Source organism: Anopheles maculipalpis, chromosome 3RL (assembly GCF_943734695.1).
Source record: "Anopheles maculipalpis chromosome 3RL, idAnoMacuDA_375_x, whole genome shotgun sequence".
Lineage (NCBI taxonomy): Eukaryota > Metazoa > Arthropoda > Insecta > Diptera > Culicidae > Anopheles > Anopheles maculipalpis.
The window spans coordinates 21846202-21872300 of NC_064872.1; the positions used below are offsets into that span (position 1 = coordinate 21846202).

At 42.8% G+C, this 26099-nt stretch overlaps 1 protein-coding gene across 1 annotated transcript in view; it reads left to right on the top strand.

Annotated features, from left to right (window-relative positions):
* Positions 1-16087: 16087 nt before the first annotated feature.
* LOC126564538 (bone morphogenetic protein receptor type-1B) overlaps positions 16088-26099 on the top strand; it is a 30265-nt gene continuing 20253 nt past the window's right edge. The window contains exon 1 of the mRNA XM_050221616.1: positions 16088-16123. Coding sequence (XP_050077573.1) covers positions 16090-16123 — 34 coding nt within the window. The 5' untranslated portion in view covers positions 16088-16089. The remainder of the gene's footprint in view (positions 16124-26099) is intronic.

The following is a 26099-nucleotide window of genomic DNA, read 5'->3' on the forward strand; positions in this document are numbered from 1 at the left end:
AACCAAAGTCATTTTAGAAGTACCCAGTACTCACAGCCACCATAGGAAACAGGAAGCAGCTGTTTGGGTGCAACGGAAAACCCACGAAACTCACTGTCCATGCCCGCGTGCCACTAATTGGTTACGGAGCATGCAGATTCGGCGTGTGTGTATGTGTGCTTACCGTGGTCCCTCGGTTTTGATATTTTGCATCGACGGTAATAAATAATCGCCCCAACTGGTGGATGAAATTGTGTACGCATGGGACCAACTGTCCAAAGGTCTAGAATCTGGTCAGTTTTGAAGAGAGGCGTTGATGAATGGCAACTAAGCACACAGGCGCACCATGCACATTGATGTCCCAACTAGTCTTCACAATCTGAAGGAAAAAGGTTGTCCTGTCTTCTGTCTCCACCGTTGGCAGGTTTGTAATCTCCCGTAACAGGTGTATGTCACGGTTATGTAAGTTTATAAATAATCGCACACTTGAAATTCGCTCGTCTATTGACACTGCACCCTCGCCATCCTTTCCCCTTAACTGCAGTGTCTCAAGCTGGCTTCCAAACCTCAAACGACAAGACTGACCATAACATGACTGCAGCAGCACTGTGGTTTGTTTGATGTTTGAATAGTTTATTTGATTTTGGCTACGCGCACACCATCGTGTACTGATGCAAAGTCCATGCAGACCACCGCAACTATGCAGCAGTGGCCAGGATTAGAACATTCGGAGCGCAATTTTACGTGACCGTACGCCAACGAAAATTTACTTCCCTTTTTGCCGTCCCATTACAAGAATACGGGTTGCAGCGTGGGGCAGGAGGAGGCAAATTAAAATTGCACTTTAAAACAAAATGTTGCCGAGATAAAACATTGAAACACAAACTAATGAACCGCCGTGGGGCAGCTTCCAGCCGAGGGTTTTGCCAGCGTGACACGAGTGGGTGGGTCGTTTCATTGCATCAAATCCAACAGCAGTCCCCATTTGCAAGATCTGCAACCGATCGCGAGAAGGCGAGGCGAGATCTGGTCGATGGTCTGTCACAACTCAAGTCACTCGACAACTACCTGCCTTGTCCCGCGAGCGACATCTCGCTACGCCCCATCTACTGCGTGTGTATCTGCAAGCAACACGGATATCACCGTTACAACACCTACTCTCCCTTCGCGGAACCACGATCTCGCTGCCAGAAACACACCATGAATGAAATGGTTGAATGATTGTGCTCTCGCCGTCGCCGTATCCTAACCACGCGCGCTCGCGTACTTTTCGGCGGAATGTGTATGGTCCGAAAATATATGGTTATAATTCCTAATTACTGTGCGCAATGGTGCGCAAGCTCCGGGGATGGGTGAATTGGTGAACAACGAGACGACTTGCATTGAATTTTCAATTACTAGCCTTTATATCAGTCATAAATTTTGTCTCTCGAAAGAACTGACTAGCAACTCGTTCGTTCGATCGAAGTCTTGAATTGCACGCTTCCTGTCGCTCTTTTGGAGTACTGAACGGGAGTTGAAGACACCTTCCATCCTAAAGCTGGTAACGCTGGAAGGGAGACCTATAAATCTATCTCTAGGATCGCTGACCGAATGCCAAATCTTTCGGACGGCCGTTCTGCTTGACGTGCGACATTTAGAAAAGCGAGCCGCACTCAAAACCGAACTACTAGAATGAATATCTTAAATTAGATACGTTTGGGCATTGGGTGTTTTTTGGAAGAGCGGGAATCAACTCCTAAATAGGAGCAGTAAAACACACTCACACGTCAACCCGAAAAAACTGTTGCGACGTGACCGTTTCCGCGATGAAGAAGCAATAAAACAGTTTTAATGCTCCTGTTCGCTACAACCGTTTCAACCGGTGTCAATGTCACGGGTGAAGTAAAAAAAAAGCCCAATTTAGGAACGACGCTTACTCCCACACCTGACTATGGGCAGCAGCTAGTGTCATAAACCGGAGTTGGGGATTCTCGACAGCAAAAGGAACCGTGAGGCTATTTTATGACATCCTATTGTCGCCATCGACGGAAAGAGACGAAGGGTTCAGACATAGCCTAAAAGTAAGCGAAGAGTTTGGAGAAATATCTCTGCAAGATATCCCAGGTTCCTGATGTGATATTAGTGTAAAGAATGGCAACTTTCTTCAGAATCGTAAAACATTCCATGTGAGTCAGATTGCTAATTTCGCAAGTAGCCTTCAAGCGCACCTTATCCGTACAAACGATTTACTGTAAGACACGCAAGGTGTACCTTATTATCTACACCCGGTTAATAACGGCAAAGGCCGTCCACTATTATACGCTACACCGTTACTGTGCTTTGTAGTGTGCTATGTGACGGTGACAAGGATAAATTCCAATCAGCTCCAATCAGCGTCGTATAGAAACACATAGCCACGCGTTCTACCCTACTACAAGTCATGAGGTGGCATCTCTTAATTTGTGCCCTAGCCTAGCAGCAGCAGCAGCAGCAGACACAATTGCTACGTCTCCTCCTCGCTGGACCGCAAACTATCGGTGATAGTGTGTCTCCATACTCTAGACTCCTACGTGCTATGTGCAGCAAGCAAACCCTTTTACACGGGTTGGCTCGAGATTAAATCTACGTGTTGCAAATTGTTAGCACAAGTTGCAGTACAACTCTGCTTGCTAGAAGCAGGGCCCTTTCTCATTTTTTTTAATCTTCTTGTCTCCACTTGTGCATTGTGTCCGAGAGCTTATCGCATATAGAGCGTTATGCAAAGCGACACGGATTGGTGGTGGTCCACCGATTTGCTGGGTGGCGTAAAACTTGTCGCCGATCGAGATGGAAAGCCTTGGAACTGCTGGCGATCGATTCGTGAAAGTGGATCGGCGTGCGGCGGAGTGTCAATGTTGAAAAATCGCGTTAAATCACTTGTTCTTTAGTATCCCGGGGTGGTTGTTGATACGGTTTTCGTAATTTATCTTACGCCACGCCACTTCATGTATGCCTTTTTACTGGCACGATGCAGGCAGCAGCTAGTGCAAGAATTCAAGGATCCCAACTCAGCATACTGCTAGAACTCGAAATGTCAACCCAGAATGAAATGTCGATCGGAGTTCGCACAAGGGAAGGCGAAGCGATCCTAGCCTAAAGGTGAGATGCAACAGAAAATAATTGACGTGTTAATGGATTTCTAATGAAGTTGTTCGTTCTCGCCTTAGCTGCATGGCATGTGCCGAGGAATCAAACAGCGTCGTTAGTACGCACGTCAAGTATACAAATGTGCCCTTATCTCGCACAAACCGATCGACTGACATCTACTACAAAGTGGGATACTTTTTCCGCATTGTGCTCGCACCGTGGGTATCTTTCAACGCAATTTGAATAATGCCGCCATTTATCGCGCAAAACTAATCCATCTCCCGTGCCGTGTGTATGTGTGTGTGTGTCGATTGATTTATCGTCGCAAACGGATGATTCAACCTGCGTGTTTGTGTGCGATGTACCTCCCACATCGTTGTCCATTGTTATGTTTCACTGAAGCATCGAATTCCGCACCAAAATTGTTCTGACGTTCATTGGATGAACTTTTTGAAGATGGAATGCGATAATTGATTTGCTAATGTAATGTATGCGTTTAGGGCAGAATAGAAATTGGTGAAGATTTTCGAACACTGTGTTCGTTCGACCGCCAGCAAGAAGTTGAACTTCAAAAGACCTCCAAATCTTCAGCGCCCGACACTCCTGGAGGCAGAATGCAGCCAAATTTATGAATATCTCGCTCTAGCAGCGTTAATGTATCGGCTCGCTGCTGTACGAAGGCGTACATTGCTCAGTAGTTAAGCGTTCTGTGACCAATTAAAATGCTTAGCTCTGATTCTGAAAACTTTACGGCGCAAAACGTTCTGCTTTTGGCTGCCGCTGTTCACCGTCTATCCCAAAACGCCGACGTACGGCATATCCGCCTGCGCACACTGTAACTCCTACTGCCATTTTAGCTGGCTGGCCGGCGTGTGTATTTTAACGAAATCTCCCTCTGTCCAGGGTGAGAAAGATTCGTGTGCATTCACCAAATGACCCCGGAGCTAATTATTGGTGAGCGTCTCGGACTTGAACCATACTGGGATGAGCAGACGTGTTGGTGCAAGGACCTCTTGTTGGATCTCTTGCCGTCGATGTCAGTATAGTGGGTTCTCTGTTTTCGCGATTAAACTTTAGGGACGTCGCAGACGGGTAGTTCAAATACGGAGCTACAAATTCAAATGACTTCAAGCATCTCCAGACAAAAGCCAATTTCTGCCCACTGTTTTCGAAGCGCTTCCAACGTTCGGCAAAAAAAACCCCTAACGAATGTGTCTGGTAGCAGCAAGAATGTTAGGTGGTGCGAATGTCTTTCGTTTGTGGTTGCTTCATCTTATGGAAACGGTAGCTAAAGTGCTATCAGCACGACGGTACGTATGTGTGGAGCTTTTAAAACTTCTTCCCTGCCAGTGGTTGGATACGTTTGTGGGCTGTGGAGTAGGCTTTCGCCCACCATCCTGCACACCGGATCAGATCTCGTACGGCAATTCTTCTCGTGTGCTAATATTTCCTTCCTTCTTTGGATGCTATCCATAGAATGTATTTCCCCACAACGCTTTTCGCTCTCATTCGCTGATTTTTGTGCCATGAGTTTGCTTACCACACGGAACATCATGTTCTCGTCCGTGTGAGTTAAGGCAGCACCGCGTGTCCCGGACCTTGACGCGAAACCCCGGACGCGATCACCTCACCAAAAACACCGACAGTCAAGGGGGTACCCGGGGTGGTCGCACAAATTTACGCGCGGACACGAAAACACTGTTATGCTTTTAAGCATAAGCCGCTGGCGCGCGCGCGCGTTACGTTTTCGCGCCACACCTTTTGCTGCTCGTTCTCTTAGAAGCCCCGGTTTTCGCGTGTTCTGTGTTCCCGGATGGGTGTGGAGAAACGTTTGCGATCAGAGTCGAGAATAGGGATGGTTCAGCTTCCCGCGGCAAATCGTACACCGAGTTCAAAGGAAATATTATGCAAATCATGCTGCTCTGTGAGCTGCTTCTTATTGCTTTCCATTTGCTTTGTTGGGGGGGGGGGGGGTTGAAGCGAGCGGGAGTAAGTGAGGAGGGGGGGGGGAGAACGGAGTGGGATGCTATTTATTGAGTGCGACATTTTAACAACGCGATTTTTCTTGAATGAATGCCGTTAATGGCGATTTCATGCTGGTACTCGTGCAAAGGAAATGAGAAGACGGTGTAATTCTTCAACTTCAACTTCTAGCCCTGGGAAGTTATCTTGGGTAAGATGCTTGCTCGTTGCGAACCGATGCTTCAGGAGTTTTGTAGATGTACAGCTGCAAAATACTAAAGAACTTCGTCGAAAACAACTTTTTTGTAATATTAAGTAATCTTACACTAATACGAATCGTCCAACAATGCACCACGGAAACACTCCATTCGTCTCACAAAATAGAAACGATTTTATGGACAGTCGTCACACACCTTCCCACCCAAAGCTCGCATCCACTGGGGTGGCGGTAAAGACGCTTTGAATGTCCATATTAGTGCAGCTGCTGACTGCAGTATAATCAAGACACCAACACGAGAATGAATCTCGTTTGTTTAATTGGATTATCCGCGATTATGGGCACCGGATTATGGTTGTTGATTTGTCCGGACGCGTTTCCACACAGTGCTGCGGTGGGTGGTGCTGATCTTGCCTCACCTCAAAAGCTTCACTACTTAAGATAATGACCATACGGTACCTTTCTGCGCGTGTTTTCTGCTTAATTTTCAATCCATCCTCACAATGATGGCGATGATGAAGGTGACAAAAGATTAACCTCCGCGGACTCTTAAAATGGAGCTCTGAAAAAAAAATGGAAACCGCTTGCTCTGCCACTCTTAAGTGTTGCACTGCCACCCTGGAGGGATACAATTTTCCGACGTGCACCGGTCACCTGGTGCTACAAATAAATTATATTCCAGCCATCCAGTGCTCGTTCGTTGCGTACGTTTGCAGCTGTAAGTAATGGAGTTTGAACAAGCACAAGGAAGCACACGGGAACAGATAAATCCGGCTTAATGCGTGTTTGTGCAGCTTACGTACCTCGGGAAGCTTATGGCGAATGAAGGCAAAGGTCGCATATCCGCGAATGGAGACAATATTCGAGGTAAATTTGCAACGTGTGCAAATGTGACAGCCTGTTGGTTAAGGTCTGTATACTCTGGTACTCATTTAGACTATGAGCAACGTACTATGACGTACTATGAGCAACGACAAATCAATCGACCTCGAGACTCTTTATAGAACTTCGAACAGAATTGATGTTAGGAGGCAAATCACAATGCCTTATGTAACTTTCGTAGTAACTAAAATATAGTAACTCATCAAGAATAAGATAATGCTTTGGTACTTTAGTTTCTCTTTTACTTAAATGTTTGACTTCATTGCGCCCTCTACCAGAAAATCGCACAACTGCTGTGACAGTGAGCAATGATCGATTATTTTCCGTCCGTTAAATCCGTTTTTAATACACTTGTTCGGAAAGCTCTCACATGCTCAATCTTGCAACCATGCTTTCTCGTTGCGGAATGCATCAGTAATTGTTGCAAAAAATACTACTTTCTTTCATTCTTTTTAGCATTTTTTTAAAACTTTGGCTTACTTATTTACCCGGGAACGGAAAAGTTAACATTTTCCAAACAAAAAGTTAATCTAAGAAGTATAGCAAAATAATATTGGAATACAAATTACAGAAGAAATGAATAAACAACCTTTATTCTTCTGGGGGACTTGGCAGCTATGTCATTAAAAATAAAATAAAACAAGCACGTGATAAACTCTCAATATTGTAAACCAAGCAATTGTGTATAAATTATCCATTTAATACACACACACACACATCTGCTGCTGCAATTTTTCTTTCTCGCAAGACAACTTCATTTCGTGCAAGTTGAACCCGAAAATGTCTGCGGTATAACGTTGTGCAATTTATTGGAAAAATTCTTACTCATTTCACCGAACTCATTACAACCCACTAAACGATGCTATTTGGGCGCAGCATGCAACATGCCGAATGTATAGTGGCCGTGGCTTTTCATTCTCCGGCGCAATTAGGTGCGAGATGTGATGGAGAATGGGCCGCAAAACTGTCGCCGTCCGACGTACATACCTTTTAACACCGTGCCAAAGGTGATGGAGAAATTTTAATTAAAATGCAAATTTTCGACCTCTCGCCCGTGCTGTGGTTGGGCGTTTGGTGCGGCTTTTAATGGTTTTACCGGCGTTGGTATGTTACAGTGGGTGGGTGGGTTGGTTGTGTGCATGCGAGGGTTTAAATATAAATTTCAAAAACGCATTCCGCAATGCAAAAAGGGTGCACTGATCTCGATCTCTGCAATCGTGCAATCTCGCCCTGTGTAAAATACTGTCACCGCCCATTTCACAGGAAGGTGTTGAAAGGCGTCACAGCAACAAGCGCACCGTTGAGAGAAATGACGGTTCGAAAGGATTCGGTGAGGTGTTGTTGTGTTTGTGTCTGTCACACAACATACAACCGTTGCTACTGTCATATAAAGTCGGCTACTTTATGATCGCTTCTGACCTCATTGTTATACTTCTCGACCAATCTGCAGCACGATCGGATAGTAAATTTCCTCAAAATCCTTGTGTCAAGGCATGAGCGAAAGTCGCTGATAGAATGCAAACGATTTGTTAATAATTATCGTACTGGACGGGTAGAAACGATAGTGCTATCAGTAGCCAAAGATAAGATCTTTATCCCTAATGTGATAAAATTAATTAAGTGTGTTTCACTTTTAAATATGTATCCATTTTTCGTTCCGTTTTTATACCTCACAATCACTAAACGAGTATAAAATTTATATTCCAATCTGGTGCCGTGACTAGGATTTACGCTACTTTGTAGCATTTATACGCCGATGGGTATGGTAATATACACACACACTCACAGAAAAGTGTTCCTCAACCAAAGCGATTAGATTCTGACAGACAGCTTGAAGTTTGATCGTTTACAATCGTTCGTGTTAAAAAATCAACCCCTGTTCACCACCATTCCACCCACCGTTACCGTAACGTCATACGTCCAATTTTTGTTGTCCTCACCCCGATTGCCCGAACGACCTTAGGCCGATCGTCCTGGTCGTACACATATGCGCACATTGTGCCTCAACTCACTTGCCCTTAACCGGTATCGCCGTTTTCTGCCCTTTCTGCACCCTTCTGTTACTCTTCCCTCGGGGTTCCATCCATCTATCCAGCGGGGGGTTGATGCTCGTAAAATGAAATGAAACGAGTGTAATAATAAAATCTGATTCCTTAACACTTGAAAAGAACGTCCGTTTGCTAAGAACCTTTTTTCTTTCCTTTAACGGACAAGCGAACGGAGAAGAATGAAAAAGAAAAATGGACGTGTAGAAGAACATCACAGAGGGAAAAACGAAAAAGAACAAGCAATGGTGTGTGGTAAAACCGAAGCATAAAGAATTGAAGTATGGAGAAGAACAGAAAAAAGCGAACGAAAAAAAAAACATTCAAAGACCATACAAAATAAACGGACAAAAGCAAACCGAACAAGAGAAGTGAGAAGAAAATGAGAACAAAAAAATAAGGAAAAAACCCCTAGAAAAGAACAAAAACAGTCAAACGTCAAAAACGGACAGAGCAAATCGAAGTGCTAAAGAAACTAAGAGATGAGCAATAGCAGCAACAGCAACCACAATGCATCAGCCAAGATGAACATAGAAAACAAGAAAACAGAATCTCGAGAAATGGGCAGAAAAACAGACGTGTTCGAGACGCAAGAGAGATGAAGCTTTTGTGTTCGGTACGATCATCGTACGGTCGATCGTCTTTTTACTCCATCCGTGAAGAAGCGTTCTCGAATAGCATTTTGTATAGAACATAGAGGTGAAGTAAAAAATGATGATGGGCCGAGAGCATTGAAATGAGATAAATATTACAAGTCAAGATTTTCGGGATCTCTCCGCCATGTATAATTCTTCGTCCCTGTGCCCCGGTGTGGAAAAATCTCTTTCTTTTTTTTTCATTCTTTCCATCCCTTCTTAAAGCATCTGACAGTTTTTCTATTGTGTTTTGATCGCAAGATTCGCATTGTGTGTAGCGATCACTGTTGGGTAATGATGAGACCATGGCCAGTGCGACAGGTAAATCCCGAGGGGTTCTGGGGTGTCTTTCAATCTTCACACTGCCCTGGTGTGTCTTTTCGCTGTCTGCGCAGGATATTCTCGCCTGGTGTAAAGTACGAACTTCTCTTCGTTCGTCAAGTGTTTTTATGTTCTTTTTTTTTCAGAGCGAAAAAAGTGTGCCCTCAGGGTACTACAGTGACGACGTGAAGGTAACGACGTATAGGTGTACAATAACGTTTCGTACCTTCGATCGTTCTGGATCTGTTTGCAGGTTGCATTAATGGGGTATTTTTTATACTTAGGATGCACCTGTTCCTTAAGGCTCTAATTCTATATGTGGTGTCCTTGCTAAAACACAAATTTAGTTTCACAGGTAGCTGCTGTAACAGGTTGCGCTCAGAGAAATTTGTGATAATGATAAAATATGAATTTCAGGACAACCTGGGATAATAATTACTTATTCCAAGTACCGTCTCATGATCACTCAAAATATTGATCGTTTTTTATTGTAACTTTGTGTAAATGATTACTAAAGGAGTAGATCAGAGTTTGCTGCACGCCCAGAACAAATGCAAAGAGTTCGCAAAGGATAAAGGATATTGTGGATGATTAAGAGGCTCCTTCTCAAGACTTGTCGAGAATCGTTCCCCCGTTGTGAGCATTGACTATCCAACTACTTAGTATCGGCAAGTCTAGTAAGCCAGGTGGTGGCAGTTAGGTGGTAAAAAGGACAAGTGAGCATCGCAGTTCATAATGGGATATTGCAGGACGACGTCATTTTCTTAGAATCTTCGAATTAGAAATCTACAACATTATAAGTCACTAGCAAAATCGAGCATATCACTAGCAAAATCGAGTCCTTTTGGCCTGTTGGAATACTATATTTGAGGATATGTTTAACTTGATATAGCTTGCAAACAATCACACCTTCACAAGTAGAACCTGAAGTGTACTACAGCGCACACGTAGCATTCGATATCGGAAGACCTTCTTGACAATGTTATTGATAAACATTAGAAGAACCTTAGATAAATTTAGCTTTAAAGGACCTTGTAAACATAAATTCACCATCTTGCATGTTATGCCTATCGAACCCGGCACATTAGCTTATCTCGTTTCTCTATTGTTTTGTCTGGGCTGACAATTCTATACATCTCAGCTGTTGGAAGCGTGTCAACGCAACAGAAATGGATCCAATTGAATTGCGCTGCAAAATGTCTACCGTTTATCGTTGCTGCTAGCTGGTAAAATAATCAAATTCCTTTCGTTTGCCAAACCATGGCTGCTGCTGCTGCTACTACCTTTTCTGCTGACGAAGGATCAGAATTTCCTCCCATTCGCACATGACAAAGCGATAGCACGCGCATACCGACGTCCTTCGGGCGGTGTAGAGAAGTTATACGGTCGCTTTGTGTGTTGGAATTTCTCTGCTCTAGCTTTCGTAATTCCACCCCTATAACGTCAGCCACGTTTGTGTGTGCATGCTCCCAGAATGGCGAGAGAAAGATTAAGACTGAATGTTTAATGAATTGCACCAGGATGGGTGGGTAATACACACTTCATCCGGGTGCGCTCCGTCTGAAAGATGTGTTTCGGATGTTCGGATACTTGCAGTTTTTCTTGGGTAAGGAAACTGTTTGAGTTCGGTGTGTCATGCCAGACAAATATATCGTTGGAAAACGATCCTCCCCAGAACATCCCAGACAGACGGACGAGGTGGGGGATCAAGGTTTCCGTTTGGGGAGAGGAAACCTCTGCCAAAAGAAAACTCTCTAGAAAGAGGAGATGATCAACGCCAAAAAAACCAACGTGCAGACGGGAAAAGAAAGGAAAATCTTAAATCAAAACAAAAACACAGTCCAACACGGGTAGACCTTCCTTTCTTCGCGTTGGCACATTTCGACACAGCACCGAAATCCTTGGATCCATCCGGCCGGGATATACGAACCGAGCACGCAGCGGTACCCGGGGTTTCTAGGGGAACGGAACTGAAGTTGACAGGAAGGTTTGTCTGAGAGATGTCGCATCGGCGCGCACCTTTCTTTCGATGAGCGGCAAATGGGCAAACTATTTTTAAAGCAGGCACGACACTCGGTCTGGTGTGTTGAAGCTGACTAAAAGCCAACGGTCTAGCAAAAACGGGGATATATATTTGTAAGCATCGCATCGTGTGTCTGTGTGTGTGTGTCGCAAGACGAATCATTAACGTCGATCCGAAGCAGCGTAATCTATGTCGTCTGTCGGTAATCTATTTTTGCGAAATACATAACAATATTGTGTCTGCTCTCATTTTACACAAACCTCAAACCCGCGTCCCGGTTGCCGTGGAATGTGTCGCCTCCGACCGACCAAAGCAATCAGCAGTGTTTTGGTCAGTTTCGAGAGATTTTTGTTTTTGTGTATCGAAATAGTGGAGGGTTCTACGCATCTGAATGTATCTATTTTCGAACGACTGCGGAACATCGTGACGGAAGTCATGTCCTAAGCGCGGGAAAAGCAAAGCATAGCCTTCGCTTGCCTCAGGAATTGTATCTGATGTGCGAGTAGAACATCAGAAACGTCCCTAGACAAAGGGAGGAACTCCAAACAGTTGCAGTTCGTTGTCGTACGTGCAATATTATTGTTTTCTTCCAAATGATTTGCTATCGTCAGTGTAATTGAATTGATTCTGATAAGATTAGAACGATCGCATAGATCATCTTTCAGTAGACAATTGCTGGAACTCTAACACAAACAACCGATTTGCAGCTAGTTTGGATGAGATAATAGGGTTAATGCTGACGTTATTTCAATGTCAAACAAGTTGCTTGTAAACATTTGTAGTTTATTTTTAGTTTTAATGTACAACACGAGCACCTCATCACGATCTTCCCGATTTCTTGTTCACTAAATCAAGTGAGAAAGAATAGATCGCTCATTATAAGAAAGGGCCAACCTGAACCCCCTTTAACTCCTCCTGTTCCATCACCTGGACAAAGCAAACGAACAAACAATTGCCTACTTTTTTTTGATAGATCGAAGTAAATATTTCATTTATGCCGGACGCTTGGTCGTCCCGTTGATTTGTTTGATATTTTTCTCACTTCCAAAAAAAACCGAAGGAATAACCCAACATATTTATCTTGTCAATGGGGACAAAAGCGAACGAAACACGAACCTCAAGCAAGAAACGGATCGGAGGACAGAAGCAAAGAATCCAAAATTCAACGCGTTTGACACCGAAATGCAAAGGAAGGATGCATGGGAGCGAACGCGCGCGGTGTGAAACGCGAGACGGTTTGAAATTTAAATTCTGTCTGGTTCTGGTCACAACTGTTCGGAAGGCAACACCACTGCTGCGCCGTGTGTGTGTGTGTAGTGGAATTGTCAAAAAAAAAATCGTGCGACGGGTTTTCCGGTGGGTTCATTCCAAGAACGTATCGTTTGCCTTTTACGATCGTAGCCCCCTGACACCCTCCTATCATCCGCCCACTCCTCCTTCGGGGATGACCCGCGCGATTGCTTCACGCGCGCGTTTATACCCATCCTTACCCTGATGGCAGATCATCTGCAGGGAAGACCGTATGCAAGCAGGCATGAAAGAAAAACAAAAAAATCTATGTGGTATCAAGTTCGCATAAGGAAGACAAAGCTACGTACGTGCGGGGATCGAAGCATAAAAACGGAGAGAGATGCCCGATAAATGTTTATGTTTTATCGCCTGGCAGCAATCGAGAGGACGGAATTGTACGGTTATTATTTATCGCAGGGATGATCAACTGGTAACTTTTGAAAATGATCACACGTGATCGTGTATTTAATATTCTTTACTACATATTTGGGATTGTCATTATCATTATAAGGAACATATTAATGTACTTTTTCAAGTAAAAAATTGAATAATCTGTTTATCGTCTAAACTATTGCTCTATGAAGAAAGCACAACAAATTTTATTTTAACTCGGAAAACTACGAAACAATTTCGATAAAAAAAACATACTTTTTAGATCATTACAGTCTGTTTTAGAGATCGTATCAGTCATAAGCTCCTGCTAATGTTTATCAGGATTAATGCAACTAATTGGCGTAGCACGATTGTTATCATGGACATTAAGTTCGTGTAACATGTTCATATCGGGGTTCAAATCCCATTCGGATCGTCCTCCCGTAGTGAGGTCTGACTATCCAACTACGTGGTATCAGCAAGTCAAGTAAGCCATTTCGATGGCCGGCATGACCTTAGGGGTCGTTAAGCCAAGAAGAAGAAGAAGTTCACATCATAAGAATGTTTCCATCCTGTTGAATTTGTTGATTTGGATACACTTCTTTTCAATATTTTTGCTCTCCACATTTATTTCGATCAAAACACTATGTTCTTGCAAAGTAAATAAAATAATTAATGTAAATAAATTTTAAATCGTCAATGTGTTGTAGAAAAGGTTGGAAGTTTACTACGAATGTAAATTTGAAAAAACTAAAGCTTTTGCATTCATCAACGACGATACAGAAAAACGTACAGTTTTACAAAATATTTCTTCAGAAATGAAAAGCCTATGAATTTCTTAAGCGGGAAATAATGCGAAAACTAACAGAAAGTTGCTCGTTATGCGACAAATTTGTTTAAACTAGCAACGAGAAGGTTGGCTGTATTTTAGTTTGATTCTCGTATTAGTTGAAATAAAATTAGGAATTGATTAAAAAGATCATGTTTCGTTTATTTATAAAGGATTTGAATTTTTAAAACTACAATCGTCTTTCAACTTTATCATATAGAGGACATTGGGAAATTAATGTGGAAGAGCTTCAATTTCAGAGAGAAATAAGCTGGTAGGTGTAAAGATTAATCTTTTACAAATATTTTAAATTGATTCGATGCACATGAGAAAAATACAAAAAAAAGTATTTCATAACGTAGTTAGGATCCTTAGCTATGCAAGAAGATGCATGATCATATTTATGCTTCAAGATATAGAGAGAGGAGAAAACAAAATCGGAGCCAGATAGTTGACGTGTTAAGTAAAATTGTCCTTTAAACAAAAATAAAATAATTTATGTGTAAAGCTTTTTTTACATCAAATAATACAAATCAATTCAATTCACCCCCTGATATTATTACCTGTTTGCGCATCCCTGACTCGGTTCACATTTATGCTACCTTATGCTCTCGCCGACGCTCTCGCGTGAGATGCGCGTAGCGAGATAGAGAGAGAATAAAATCTCAGCCAGCATACGAACGGATCATATTGCAAGTGTGTGCGTGAAGGGCGTTCAACATACGCGTACGTTTTGCTTTACAGAGCATGTGCCCTGTTTGGGTGTGTGTGCGTGCATGTGTGGGCAACGTACGAAACAAAACAAAAGCAAACGCATCGAACCGCGGGGTAAAACTGAACGAACCTGTAACTGTGTTAGTTAGTTCGACTTGAACCACGCGAGCGAGTGGACGTGTACGGTGCGCTGTGTTTTATCGATTTTCGTTCCACAACGCTTCTACTGCTGCAGCATTAGTACATTGGGGTGGGCAGCGGCCAGTACTGTTTTTGTTGACAAGTCGGCGTTCTAAGCAGTCAGTAAGTGCGCATTTCCCGTGGAGCCCCGTGCACTAGCAGCGGATGTTTATAAGGCGCACTGGCCGGACGGTAGTGTTTTGTTAGTTCGACAAATGGCGGAAACAGCAGCCACGATACGACGATTGATCCGGAACATGCAGCAACGGCCGTAAAACGGTGGTTCTTACCGCAATAAGGCATATCGACGGAATTCAACAGGCGCGCGCGTTGGTTGCCAAATTGGGGGTTTGTTTTCATTTCGGGTGTACTAAAATGTCACCACGATTAGCAGTAGCGACGATTCTGCGACACGTTTCACAGCCCATCATCGTCGTCGCGGTGGTGGTGGTGGTGTAAGTGTAATTAGAAAGCACACACGGAGAGAAGCGAAGGCAAGGAAAAAGATGCGAATTCTGACAGCTGCTGCTGCGAGGTGAATATTTTGACAGCGTGGGTTTGTTTACCATCACGCGCGAGCTGTCCACCCGACGAGACCCACTTCGCGGCTCGGAAGGGAAACACAAAAAAGTGCATTCATTTAATTCGTTTCATCGCGTCACCACAATCGACATACCCACCCCAAACCATCGTGTGTTGCTGTTGGGTGGCTGCTGTGGCAATCGATTACCCTTGCTGCTGCTGCTGCATTTGCGCACTATTTCCCACTGGAAAGGGGGGGTTTTGCGGATAGGCGCGCGATACGCGATCTTGCTGGGGGAAAGGGTCGTGGTAGAAAACAAAACATTAGTGCATTTGTGGGGAGGAAAAAAGCATACATTTTGGACCAGCTGCTGTGGAAAAGGTGTGGTACAAAACAAGCTGGTGCCATTTGTGTTTTGATAACAGTGTGCGTTTGTGTGTGTTAAAAGTGTTCCTGTGCGGATTGAGTAGTTAAAAAGCATCTCTCTGGTGCCTTTGAAGAAGAAGAGGAAGAAAAAGAGTTTTTCCTTAGTTTCCTTTGAAGTGTGCCATTCCGTGTTTGGTCGGGTGTGTTGTGCTGTGCGAAGAAAATAAAATATCAAACGAGGAAAAAGGTGGAAAAAGCAGTGCATATTTACTCACATTTTCACGGCGCATAAGTAGTAAACAAGGTCAATGTTAGTGCGGCACATCAAAAAGCAAGTCTACGGAATCGATTGATTTACGAAAAGTCTTTCCATGTGTGATTCAACCACTCGATACGTAAAAGTTAACTAGTGGTGGCGTTTGGTCAAAGCCACAGCAGCAAACGAACGAAGAATTTTGAAGCAGCGCGCAAAAAAAAAATCCATCACACCACGCTCTAGAGGCGGGAAAAGGGAGCAGTTCAGCATTGTGCTTTCGCCTTAAACGAAAAGGCAACACCAACAGGATCGGGCAGAGGCGTGTTAGAAGACCGAAGAACAACGCCTCCCATCACACCCCGAATCGGCCCCGATCAGCACACAGACATGGCGCCGAAATCGAGAAAAAAGAAGGCAAACGGTAAATAATAAATTAGAAAAATATATTTTCTTCCTTCAATCCCGCAACGCTGACCGTCGGTTCGCAGGCGAAGAGCGAAATAAAACAAGGAAATGCACATATGAATTCTTGCGACGCGATTGAATTCCGCTTTTCCCGTTCCGTTGTCCTTCTTTTGCGACCAGAGAGGGAGAGAAAATCGCAAACAAAGTACACGGATACGGCTGTGTGAAGTCGTTTGTTCGGTGGCTTTCCCAGTTCCCTTTTTTGCCCTGTACACCACCCACTCGCCAACCCCATTTAGCGTGGGGGGATTGTTTTCCTCGGGCTGTCCAAAGTCCGATGGAGGGAGCCCCCCTGTAACCGTCATCGCTCGAAGAAGTCAAAAAAAGGGAAATTGCATTGGCAGCGTGCGCGAGAAGCTGCAGTTATCATACGCAAGGAATCGTCTGGTTCTTACCCCGTCTCGGCACGAGCGAGATCGGCTGGTGCGGCTGTAGCCTAGCGATGTCGTGAGCATAACTCTCGAACCCAGAAACTCTATTCTTTGCTGTTTGTTGCCTCCTCCTCAACGCGGAATGGAAGCGAATGCATGCCACGAATTGTATTCAATCGAAAGAATCATATTTTACGGCCGGACGCCGTACGCGGCCGGACGCGTCCGATGTTATGATTAGACATTTGGTACGCGATACACTTTTAGTTTATGCTGCCGATGCGCACACACAGTTGCATAGGAAGGTGAAGATCGTGTGGTTTTTGGCTCGTACTTCTTGCTTTGCCAATAAAAGCCCTACGATCGCGCTCGCCCGAACAGACCAGTGAGCAAAATTCTCCAGAGGAGTTTCCTTTTTTTCATACCTGTTCCTGACCTGCTTTTTAAATGGTCCTTCCGGGAGGGAGTGGTGAAAATGGTTTTGCAAATCTTCCTTGGACGAAAAGAAGCATCAGAGAATATTCTCGTGTGGCTCGATGTAATTTTTGTTTCACCTTCAACAATTACAGGGCGAGAAAAATGATTTTGTGTCCGTAATAGGCCTATTATTATCTGCACAGGGGTATTAAAACTTTATGCCGCTCATTAAACCTGCTCAAGAGCTCATCTTAGTGCTTAACTTCTTGCATGAAATCTCATCGCACAAACAGACCAAACACCAGGTCATACATAATTTTTCACTAATTTGTGTGGATCTTTTGCCATCTCGCGGGGCAAGCAGATCGATGTTTGGTGCCCATCGCATGGGTCATTTTTCGGAGGAGGACTTCCTTCCCGTCAGCAAACCCGTTTATGCTAGTAGAAGTTCATGAATATTTCAGCGTAGCACGAAGAAAAAAAACCCCCCACAAAAATCGGGAAGAAAGGTTGAAAATGTCGCCCCTGTTTGGTGGAGCACGTGAGAATGTTTTTAATTAGGTATATGTGAAAGAGACTCACACGGTGCGACCAGAAGCAGATCGCTTTTCCTCTCGTCGAGGAATGGGTTGGCCCGGCGACTGGTTTAGTTTCCTGCGTCTTGCGATCCCATCTGCCTGCTTCCCTTTCCATCGGGCCACGTGTTTAAAGGGGGGGAAGGGTGCAAAGATAAGGAAAATGATTATTTATTCCATGGCAATGACAAACGAAACGGGGTAAAAATAACGAAGCTTTTGTTTTGTGTCGAAAAGCTACTGTAGTTAAAATAAGAGGAAACACACACACCAAAAAAAAACATAAAACGAGAGATATGTTTTAATGTGGAAAAGTGAAGACGAATTAATTTAAACGTTCCTGCATCCGTGTTTGCCCATCTTTTGGAGGAAAAGGAAAAGGAAAATTGGGCTTGAAAAAAAAGACTCGTTTTCGGTTTTTACGATCGATAGTGAATAAAAGTTTAAAAAAATATGTCAACAGAAGAAAGCATTCGAGGAGGAATGTTGTTCTGAGGACGTTTTTCCCTTTTTTGCTGCAGAAATTGGCTTTTGGTTTTTATTTTTCCAATCAATGGATTTGTTACTACTTTCATTCACTTGCCTTACTTGGTCTGTTGATTTTATGGCCATCAATATTATTTGGAGACCTAATACTAAATATTTCACCTCTTTTATAAGATATCAAAGCCTATTGCAGAAGTACAGATGCAATCATTTTTCTGCAGAATGCTACTTTGTGTCCAAATCCAACACTCGACAGTATTCCTTTTATGTACCCTCTTTGCTTGCATAGACTCAAACCCATCACCCAATATCGGCTGCATTTTTCTGCAACACACAGGAAAACTTTCCTGCCCTTTCGGATCGGTCACTCGCAGAAGGTTTCCTACCACGCTTCGGCCTTGAAAATGGTTCAAAGCAAAAGTAAGCAAAAAAAAAAAGGAAAAGTAAACTCTCCTCCTCTCTGCAAGCCTGCAAGAGAAGCGAAACGAAGGCGAACGAACGAAACAAAAGCGCCCGAAGAGTGATGATGGTACCGGGGGGTGTATGGTGCGAAGAAAGGCAAATGTTACCCCGGGTCCTGGGCAGGATCGATGGGCCCGTGGGACGGTTTCGAACGATGAACGATGCGTCTGGGCAGTGTGTTGCTACACCGTGAGGCACAAGAAAGGAAGCTCACCATACCATACCCAGGATAAAATATTCCTTTCGAGTGTGAAAGAGAGATCCAACCAGAGTGGAGTGGATAGACAGGACGAAGAAGGCAGAGAGATCGGACCTGTTCCGAAAATGCCGAAAAGCGGCCCTTGGCAGAAATGGTGCGAAAACAGATGAATGCGAGATCAGTAGGGAGAGAAAAAATAATAAAAGCAGACGGCTTGAGCCAGAAGGCTCAGCAACGGCAGCCAGCCAGCCAGCGAGCAGTAAATGCGAGAAGAGGAATTTATGTTTCGAATCTTCCGTTTAAAGTTGGTGTACGTTTGTCGCCATTCTGGGCCATTTTTTTGTAGGCCGGGAAAAAGCGTCACAAATATTTTGGCTGGCGCATTTCGTACGCAAGAATACCCCCTTTTTGGGGATCAATTATTTTACAAGGAAACAATTCTTTTCCTTCCCGACTGGTATTGTTTTTTCCTTAAGTCGTACTACCCAATCTAAAATCCACATTAGTGTACCACGTTGCGTTGAAAAAATAATGTTTGCAGTTTTTGGAATGAAAATTAGAAAAAAAATCTCTAACCTTGCAGAGTACCAACTCTAAACGAAACTGAAAAGCCTTGAATATGTCTGGGTTACCTTCGAAAAACGATCGGTTACGCCCGCTGCTGCACCACAAACGAATCCGCTGGCCGCTTTATGATCTTTTCTGTCCAATTTTAAGGATGCGTTTCCTAATAAATTAGAAAAATGGTTGCCCCTCCTTACTGGGGTTGACTTCTGGCGGTGATCCTTTTCTCATTGCTTATGTTTCATTCCGTTCCATGAGTTCGAATCGGGTGTTACCGGGTGTTAAATTTCTCGTACCAAACGAAACGCAAAAGGAATCGATTTGTGGATGTCTTCAAGGGTCAGAATTGTTCCTTTTTCTTCGTTTTAGCTTCCTCCAGAAGATTTATGCACCCATCCCTTCCATACGGTGGGCGCTTTAGAGTCCTGTAGTTTGAGATGCGAGATCCTGTGAAACATTTTTCTTAACCAAAACCTCATCAGTTAGTCACTGCTGTAATATGAACCATATTACGGAAACCAGAAAATCTTCTCATTTTGAGATTTACAACCTTTCTGCCGTTTTTCGTGGAGAAAACTGTCGAAAAAAAATTTGTAAAAGTAATTGTGCTAGAGAAGATCAACATTTGTTGGGATATCTTTTTTCAACGATCACAATCCATCCAGCTGTATTTTGCGATCTGTCATCTTCATACTGTCGAGACATATTCTAGAAATCGCAATTAAAACATTGCAAAATAACCAACTGCTTGCCGTATCCTCTCTCAGTCATAAGACCAGATTTTACGTTCATAAAATGGAGGAGAGTGACGGAAGAAGAGATCCTCGCCTCGGCGATTTTCTTTTCGTATAAAGTTTCATGCAATTTCAATCAAGAGTAAAGACATTAATATCCGTAATTCTGAGCTGAAGGAAGACTTTTTTTTGGTTGAAAATCGTCGTAAAGTTATGGCCTTTCAAACCGAGAACCCAACGCCAAATTCATAGTTTTGAGTCGGTACGTTAGACGACTTCTCTCTAACAATCGAATTCGATGAAAGGTATCATAGTTCTGTGCAATGAAATAAAAACCCCTCATTATCCTTCCCAACCCGGCTCATGTTTCATAAAACGAGGCGTAAAGTGGACATCCCTTAATGCTGTCATAGGACCCCATATCAAGCCGGGATGGGCTGGAAATTGATTTGAAATTCAAATCCACCAGATCCGATAACATTGTTAGCGTTAAATGACTTTCTGCAAAATCACAGAGTCAACCATACATGTGTGCGCCCTTCACTAACGGTGTGTTTTAGGACTTGATTGCCGATCAGTGCTGGCGAGGTGTAAAACCCTCGTACTCTCTACTCGGAATAATTAATCATCTCCCAACGCACTCACGCGCGCGTATGCAACGAACCGGATTCGAACGTGCCCGGGATGAGTTGGCACATTGGGATTGTAGTGACTAATTAACCTCAATTAACGGTCGATCTAACATGAGTGAGCTATGTGCGTATAGAATGTTAGAAATGATTGGCGTATTTAACGCGCGTTTTTTTTTTTTCGCTGCTTTAAAGACAGTCGATTCTTTTATCGATTGGAAGACGAGAGTGTGGCTGGTCGCCACAACCGGCCATATGTTAGATTAAGCTTAAAACAGGACTAATCTGTCTTGGTCTGGTGGTTCCACCACCTGTTGCAGGAGGTTTGGTACATTAATATGCAATCCAAAAATGCGAGCACAGGCAAGCAGGTTCAATACTACCATTATGATAATTACCGTCTGGCCGTACTCCAGGTGCTGGAAGATTTTTTGTTGTTTGTTATGATTATCAACCCACCACACGGTACACGGCGAAGAGGTTGCTACCGTCGAAATTGGTTCCAACAATTGTTTGTTTTATCCGTGCGTTTCTCCTCGATCTTTACTAGTTGTTGGTGCGTGTTGTTGTCGAATATTCACTCACCATTACTTTACACGTCATTATGGTTGGTTGTTTTTCATACAACAGAACAAGAAGAAGAAAAAAAAACATGTGCCACACCTCAGTAATGTACGTATTGACGTGAAAAAAATCCTCAATTTCAAACTCTTGTTGTTGTCAACACATGCAGGAAGACAAACTGTGTTTTACCATTTCCTTTTCCAATCGGTACATGTTTTTGTCCGATTCCCCGATTGAAAGCGCTTGTACTAAGCTGGGTGTGTAGCTTGTTAGTTTGTAAAATATGTGTGATTTTGTCCTGTTTTTTTTTTGGGGTGTTCGATTTTGCGTAAAACTTTTGCCAAAGAAAATTGTTGGCCAAAGGTAAACAGGGTGAGAATGAGAAAAATCCCCTAACGCAAACATGTAAATATTATTCACATGAAACAATAATACGTCGGCGTGCCTCGTGCGACTGTTGAGGTGAAGATTTTGATGTTTCGAATTTTTTTTTCTCCCCCAAATACCCCGGACGTGGTACACAGATCGCGCGTGATCGTTTGGTGTTCCGTTTCCCGAAAAAAAAAGCCGACGGAAGTTAATAACCTGCCGCATCATTGCACGTTGTGCAATTTGTCAGGATAAAAGTCCAAAAATCAACTTCCGTTATAATGTAACCCAAACATAGATTTTTAATATGTTGAATGATAAATTGTCATGATCTAAATTTAATGTAGAAAAACACATCTTAACAATCACCAAATGATCATGATGGCACCAACTCCATCCAGGGCTTCGGCTTAAGAAAAGATACATCTTTCGCTTTGGAGAGACCTCAGAGCTGTAGTTCCGTATGAATTAATTGGTACAATTTAACAAATTACTAAACCGACTTCCTCGTCTCTCCAAACCAGACTAGACATAACTTATTCTATACTTCCTGATGATGAAATCAGGTTTTCTAGCTCTGACTTGCTTATATCGATCCAATATCAACTACTTAAGCTTCTATTCCTCGCAACTATTTTATATAACTTCGAAAATTTCGATAGTTAAAAACAGATAAGCTCATAAAAGCTTACCAAAACTTGTATTAATGCCAATTTTCAAGTATATAATCCATCAAACATACTATTTGATGTGACGCCATCTGGTAGAATATTTCAGAATCAAGTGCGTTTTAATGTAGTAATTCGATACTACAAACGTGAGATATTTTTCCAAAAGCATAAGTTAAAATAACCCATTTTAACTTCAAAACTGCCCACTGTGCGTCAGGAACATTCAAATCGAAAATACTAAAAAGCACAAACAAATATTATCGCTCCGGGTTTCTGATTTCCTCCAATATTTCGGGTTGATCTCTGTGTAGTTCCGCCTTCCTGCGGGTGGGTGGGATTTCGCAAGTAAAATACAACCGAAAGCATGTATTTTTTCATTATCGATTTTTCATCTGTTTTTTTTTTTTTGTTTCATCCTCTGAACCTTAAAAGATTGACGCAATACATATTTGGACCAACAACATACGGGAGGAATCGTAAAAAAAACTGACGGCATAATTTGGACACATGGTATAAGAGCCGAAATGGATTAAAATGTTCGAAAGAAGCTTGAGAGAGTTGTTCAACTTTTGCTTTAAAGGGGAACAATGTTGGCAGCTACTTTTAAACTTCCACTTACTACTTAGCGGGCGCGCGCGTGGCGACAACTGACTCGTGCCAAACATGTATCTGCCACGCCATGTATGGTGTTGTCCATTTCGTTTGTTTTGCGTGCCTTATGGTAAAATATATCGCCTTAATTTGAGTGGTCGGTCGAAAAACTTGGGCGTTAAAGTTTCCCTTCGTACGAAAGGTGAAAGAGGCTGGCAAATAAAGTGGAGCTCAATTGATTTCCTGTACTTTTTGTGCCACACCGAGCCCGAAGACGGTGAATTAGTGTCGCAGTTAATAGATGCGACAGCAAAATACGCATAAAATCGTGTCTTTCTCTCTCACTTAAAAGATGAATAATTTATCGATGCAATAAATGAGTAATTTTCTGCAATCACCATAACTTTTGTTTCGGATGATTATTGTTTTTATTGTCGGATCGGTTTTTTTTTCTTTCTCGTGCATGTTGCAGACCGCATGTCCAGTAAAAACCACACGCGCGACCCGTATCGTTTATTTACCTTACCTTGTAAAGCGATCGTTTTCTCGTGCTGGGTCCTGGAGCTGTAGTTTATTATTTTACGAAGTAGATTTTGTGCCGTACACTGAGACAGCATCCTGCTGAAGAGATGGGTTTCTTGTCTGTTTGGTTCAATTTGGTTGGCATCCTCTTCGACTTCTGGGTGCGTGGGTTAAATTTGAAGACAAAAATAGAAAAATAATCTTTTAAAAAAATAAATCTTTAAAAGCAAAGAAAAACATAAAAGCAACAAAAAAACATGCATGTTTTTAAAGATTGCACTTCAAACGAGCAAGTTCCAAAGGCATCTTACAATTTGTCAATTGCTGCAGAATTGATGCAATTTTTTTGCAGAAAAATCTACCCCAATTCTACCCCAGTCAGTCGTCAGAATCGTCAAAACATTATAGCCCAATCACACCGGCACCAATGGATGGGATGCGACACGCAAACGACAAATCCGCGAGAAAACCGTTGCGCCGTACACCATTTTCGATTCGCTTCATCAGCTAATGTGCGCAAATGTGTGACAGACAGTTGCTGATTAGCGCAAGCATCCTCCCAGCTTCCTCGTCTCCACTTTGCTGCCTTCAAGCCGCGCTTGATCCTCCCGCTTTTTTTTTTTTTGGTGCCGAATGAATTGTACTCCAGTTTTGTTTTAATGCTTTGTTTTGGGTCGGTACGAGGCACTTTTGATTGAGGTTCTCTCTCGCTTTCGGCTGCTTGTGACGGAACTCGTGATCAGCGCAGCTAGCTTGACGGATTTTCGGTCTTATCAACAAGGCACCGTCGTTTTTTTTTTTTTTTTGCTTCCAGTCCCGTCCTAATGTTACAGCACACATTCTAAATCGCTGCGAAAGATGCACGTTTGGGTGTCTCTTGTTATGGTTTTTTTTGTTTGTTTAATTTTATTTTATTTAACTTCTGCATTTCGCTTATCTCGCTCGGTTTCGCGGTTCGCAGCACAAAATCCATAAAGACCTTAATCGGTGGAAGCTACTTACCTTAGGACGGCGGTACTTCTAGGGGTGATGGGGACGCTCATGCTAATCGACGGGAGCAAAGTTTAGGTTGAATCGTCTGTGGTTTATTGCAAAAAAAAAATTATAAACAAAAATAATAGAAACGGTTACAAAAACCATCACCTAGACACAACTAATGCTGGTAGTTCGACCCCCTGTAGGGGAGAAAATTATTTATTATGTTTTATTGTCTTATGGGAACCGATTATTTTAAGGAGATGATTTATGGAATCTTACGTTTTTTACTCAAATTAATACTATTCCATTTCACCTTACGGTAGTTCACGACAGATGAAAACCTCCACTAACCCATGAGAAAAATGTGATACACATTTTACACATCAAAAAATTTAAAACGAGATACCTAAACAACGCTCGGGATATTTCAAACCGAAACATTCCCTTGCTTGCGCTGTGTAACTACTACCCGTTCGTACTACACGCATGTTTCGAGCGATGTGAAAAATTGTTTATGGTTTTCTTTCTGGTGTTTTTTGGGAGGAAAATCCCTCGCTCCCACACTCACATCTATCCCGCGTGGAAAGCCCACTAGCTAGGCCAGGTCACGTGGAAGAAAAAAAAACGATGCTGCTGCAAGTTTGTTTTACGATGTGTTACGAAATGTTTCGAATTTCGTATACTACTATTTCTTTTTCCCGATTGAGAACGAAAGAGAACGACACCCGGAGGTGTCTGCGTCTGCACATTGATTTACTGCCTCTTCCGAAATATCTTGTCCCTTGGTTGCGCTCGGTTTCAATCGGTGTAGTTTTGTGGTGATGGAAAAAGAAGAGAAAAATGTAGGGTGAAAATGCTGAAACGTTTTCTTCCGGGAAAGCTGGCGATCGATAGAATAATAAGCAATCGCATTGAGCAATAGTAATGTAGCAATACTATGCATGAATGAGCTCGAGCCTTGGGAAGCAAATTGGGGTTTGTTTATTTTCTTTTCTACCTTTTTTAACCGAATTTTAAAACACTGATGATCCGGTGTACAAAATCGTTTTTCCGATAATGGTGTAATGGGGTCTGCTACGATCACTTAAGACTGAAAGTCTGAAAATTTTAAGCTGCCTTTATACCAAAAAAATGAGCAATCATGAGCAGATTGACTCTGGTAAACTCATCCCGTAGCGATTGCTTAATGATTCATAAACTTGAATCTTTTTTGGTTGAGTTTTGTGTTGTAAATTTAATGAGTGTCTAGAACAGGCCTTATTGACGTTAATATCTCATGTTGAGGTCTCATGTTGAGCATGAACTTTGATAATGCCTTACCAGTAGATTTTGTTTTATTATTCTATACTACTACTAATGCTACTTACTAATTATTTATCCTAGTCCATTAAACTAGCCCTATTGTACACCATCTAAACTATCGCTATTGTGCCTATGGATAAAGCTATGGGTGGAGGCTATGGATAAGCGCGAAAGGAGAATTCCTACAACGATCCCGAAATTTTGCTGATAGTGTTTCCAATATCTCTTTTAGAGGTTTCACGTCGGCTATCGCGTATATTTCCGTGTTTCGAGTGAAGCGGTTTGTGTCAGTAATCACAAGCGCAAAATGTTGTTAAGCATGACCTGAAGTCTGCAGAGGTGAGTCCTCACACATGAGTCCCAAACTGGTGCCGCATACGTTACTGCCGGCAAGATAATTACCTTGAAAATTGCTATTTTATTTGGCATTGATAGCTGGGACCTACGGCAGATCAATGGATCAGAGACATTTTAAACGGAAATTCCCTTTTTCAAGGA